The sequence below is a fragment of the Arachis ipaensis genome, chromosome B02, assembly GCF_000816755.2.
Source record: "Arachis ipaensis cultivar K30076 chromosome B02, Araip1.1, whole genome shotgun sequence".
NCBI classification, from domain to species: domain Eukaryota; kingdom Viridiplantae; phylum Streptophyta; class Magnoliopsida; order Fabales; family Fabaceae; genus Arachis; species Arachis ipaensis.
In genome coordinates, this window is record NC_029786.2 from 105,296,777 (window position 1) to 105,300,292 (window position 3,516).

Below are 3,516 nucleotides of genomic sequence, written 5' to 3' on the forward strand. Positions count from 1 at the left end.
AGGGGAATACTCCCACAAAGATGCTCTAAACATCTTTTTTAAAAGTCGTTGAGATGTCATAATATAATTAGTAGTATTTTTTAGACCTAGTTAAATTTAGATGGTTTACATATTCGGTCTGAATTCGGTCTGAATTTATAATTTAGATCAGATTTATATAAACTGGTCAGATCTTTGTTTTTTTTTCCTTCAAAACACGATGTCGTTTAGCATTCCTTCCTGAGCTCTCCCCTTCTCCTCCCTCAGTGTCAGTGTCACTCTGTCACTGAAGCTCTCTATCATCTCTCTCACTGTGGCTCACTGCTCTCGCCTCCAGTCTCTCTCATTATCTCCCGTGTCGCATTCAAGCTTCTCGTCGTTCTCTCGGTTCCAATCTCTCTCACCGTCTCCGGTCTCGCACTTAGTCGCTCCGCTTTCCTGCTCTCGTCGTCGCCAGCGACAGAAACAATAGGTCCTGTTGCCGATCGTCGGATTTGTCGCTATCATCTTCTTGGTTCGACTCTCGGCGTCAGTTTCCTCCTCGCCGTTAGCTTCTTCTCCGCCGTCAACCTCCTTTGCGCAACCAGAAGCTGGTCCCACCCAACCTAGAAGATCTGCATTGATCTTCTTCTTCCTCGAGCCAAAGGCGCTGGTTGCTGGTTCCGTTGATCGGTTCTTCTCCCTTATCGCAGATGCTATCCATCTTCTACTCTCTTGCAGCTCCTCGTGCCCCAAATGGTCGTCTTAGGTCCCATTCCTCCTTTTCGTATCGCCACTTCTCCTTCTCTTGCTTAGTTTAGTTCGTCTTCTTCCCACAATTCTGTCCGTGTTGGTGCTCCGGCGACGCAGCGATTTGGATGAGGGACCCGACGATGCGATGAGAGAACTCCGTTTTCCAATATGCGACTTGTCTCCTCGCCGTTTTCCATCCAGCTTCTGCCTCCATTAGCCTGCTTCCTCGCCTTTGCCTGGATCTTCGCCGGCGGTGATGCTGTTTTGTCCGAGGTCCATCACTATTTTTGGAGTCTAGTTAACACTCAGTTTCTCAGGGGCATCATAATTAATTCCAATTGTGTAATGATTTTTTTTTTGTTAGATATAATGGATTAATTTTAGCTCACTTCATTGGTTTTTTTAAGCATAAACGATCCGAGCCCAATTGTGTTTGTCCAAAAAATTGTTGTTTATGAAAGTAAAAAAAACGCTTAAAATAATCAAATTATTCACAAATTTGATTTTTTCATAATAATCGGTTTGAATGAACCAAAATATAAGTGATGACACTTATCAAATTTTCATGTATAGTCTTTAAAAAAAGTTATTTTGGGTGTATATATGTAAGTGGTCTCCTGAAATTACTCTCTCTTATCCGTTGGATCCAAGACCAACGGAATTTTGTATTAAGTTTAATTTTGTAGCTACCCATTTGTTACGTATTCCTATTGCGCGAGTCAAAGACATAACGCATTAAAGGAAAATTCTTAAATGTACCTAGATTTTTCCGATGACTAATTGACCAGCAAAGAATCTGAAGAATTGAATGCAATAACACTTACATTATTATATATGCCGAATGCAACGCTAACAACATAGCAAGTAACAAACACGGAAACACCAATGGCAACATCATCATCACCGTTGCCATTTTCTCTCCTTTCAACTCTGCTAGCACTCACCATTGTTCTTCTTCTTCTTCTTCAGTCTCCTGTTTCACATGCAAATCCAGATGCTTACTTTCACGCTTGTCTCTCAAACAACAGATGGAAAAACCCATTAGCTCCTGTTAGCGTCACCGGAGCACTTTACACTAGGGACAACTCATCCTTCTCTTACATCCTCAACCTCCACATTCGTAACAAGAGGTTCAATAGACCAAACACACCCGAACCCATTGCCATCATAACCGCTTTCCATGAATCTCACGTTCAGGCAGCGGTTATATGCTCCAAAGCCAGCAAATTTCAGCTCAGAATCCGAAGCGGCGGCCATGACTACGAAGGCTTCTCCTTTATATCAGATGTTCCCTTCGTTCTTCTCGACCTGTACACTCTTAAATCTATTCACGTCAACATCCGAAACGGCACCGCTTTGATTGAGGCTGGTGCAACACTTGGCCAACTTTATTATAAAGTCGCACGGAACAGCCATGTTCATGCCATCGCTGCCGGAGTCTGTCCTTCTGTAGGCACCGGCGGCCACTTCAGCGGCGGTGGCTACGGCAACCTCATGAGAAAATATGGCCTCTCCGTGGACAACATCATCGACGCAAAAATCGTGGATGTAAATGGTAATATCCTTGACAGAAAATCAATGGGGGAGGATCTATTCTGGGCCATTAGAGGAGGTGGAGGTGCCAGTTTCGGTGTGATTCTCTCATGGACGATGAAGCTGGTGGAGGTTCCTCCATTGGTGACGGTGTTCAAGGTGAATAGGACCTTGGAGCAAGGCGTCACGGACCTTGTTTACAAGTGGCAACATGTTGCACCAAAGATCGACAGGGATCTCTTCATCAGACTCCAGCACGAGGTGCATCACAAGAGGGTTCAAGTTACCTTCATCGCCGAGTTCTTGGGACGAACCGATAGACTCTTGAGTTTGATGAAAAAAAGTTTTCCTGAACTGGGATTAACCGAAAGTGATTGCGTTGAAATGCCTTGGGTGAACAGCACTCTTTTCTATTCAGAATACCCAATCGGAACCCCAGCAGAAGCGTTGTTATTCGAAGCAAAAGACCCTGCTCAGTCTTATTCCAAGAGCAAGTCAGATTTTGTGAAGAACGTTATTTCGAAAAAGGGGTTGCAATCTATATGGAACAAGCTCATCGAGAGTGAGGTAATTATTATGCAATGGAGCCCCTATGGTGGAAGAATGTGGGAGATTCCAACTTGGGCTACTCCGTTTCCTCATAGAGCAGGAAACTTGTTCAAGATTTCGTACTACATAACTTGGTTACAAGATGAGGAACGTGTCGCTAATCATAACTTGAATTTGTTAAGGTCCATGTATAAGTTTATGACTCCTTTTGTTTCCAAATCGCCAAGGGAGGCTTTCTTTAACTACAGGGATAGAGATATTGGAGCCTGTCCAAGCAATGGAACAACCAACGTCGATGCCGCTCGAATTTACGGAGCCAAGTTTTTTAGAGAAAATTTTGATAGACTGGTGCAGGTCAAAACCAGAGTTGACCCGGAGAACTTCTTTAGATATGAACAGAGTATACCACCTCATAAAGGTTAATTGGAATTACATTAATATTTTGCTTGGATTGATATGTATACATAATAAATTTAAAGAATGATGTATATGTATCAAGAAAGTAATTTAAAGAATACAATTTTTACAAATAATTTAAGTCTCTTCATTTTAATCTTTTTTTTTTCGGAAGAGTAAACTTTTATTTAAAGAAATTTTCAAAGAATATTTATATATCTTTGAAAGTATTTTTTGGTTTATTTTATTTATTTTATTTAAATACATTAATTAATTAATTAATCATATTAATGATTTGATTTGACTAAAATAAATAATTTGATTTTA

The 3,516-nt window shown here is 41.2% G+C and overlaps 1 protein-coding gene across 1 annotated transcript; it reads left to right on the top strand.

The window, feature by feature from the left end:
* Positions 1,577-3,305, top strand: LOC107627986 (berberine bridge enzyme-like 17). Its single transcript, XM_016330791.2, has one exon. The coding sequence runs from the start codon at positions 1,597-1,599 to the stop codon at positions 3,214-3,216; it is 1,620 nt and encodes a 539-aa protein (XP_016186277.1). The 5' UTR covers positions 1,577-1,596; the 3' UTR covers positions 3,217-3,305.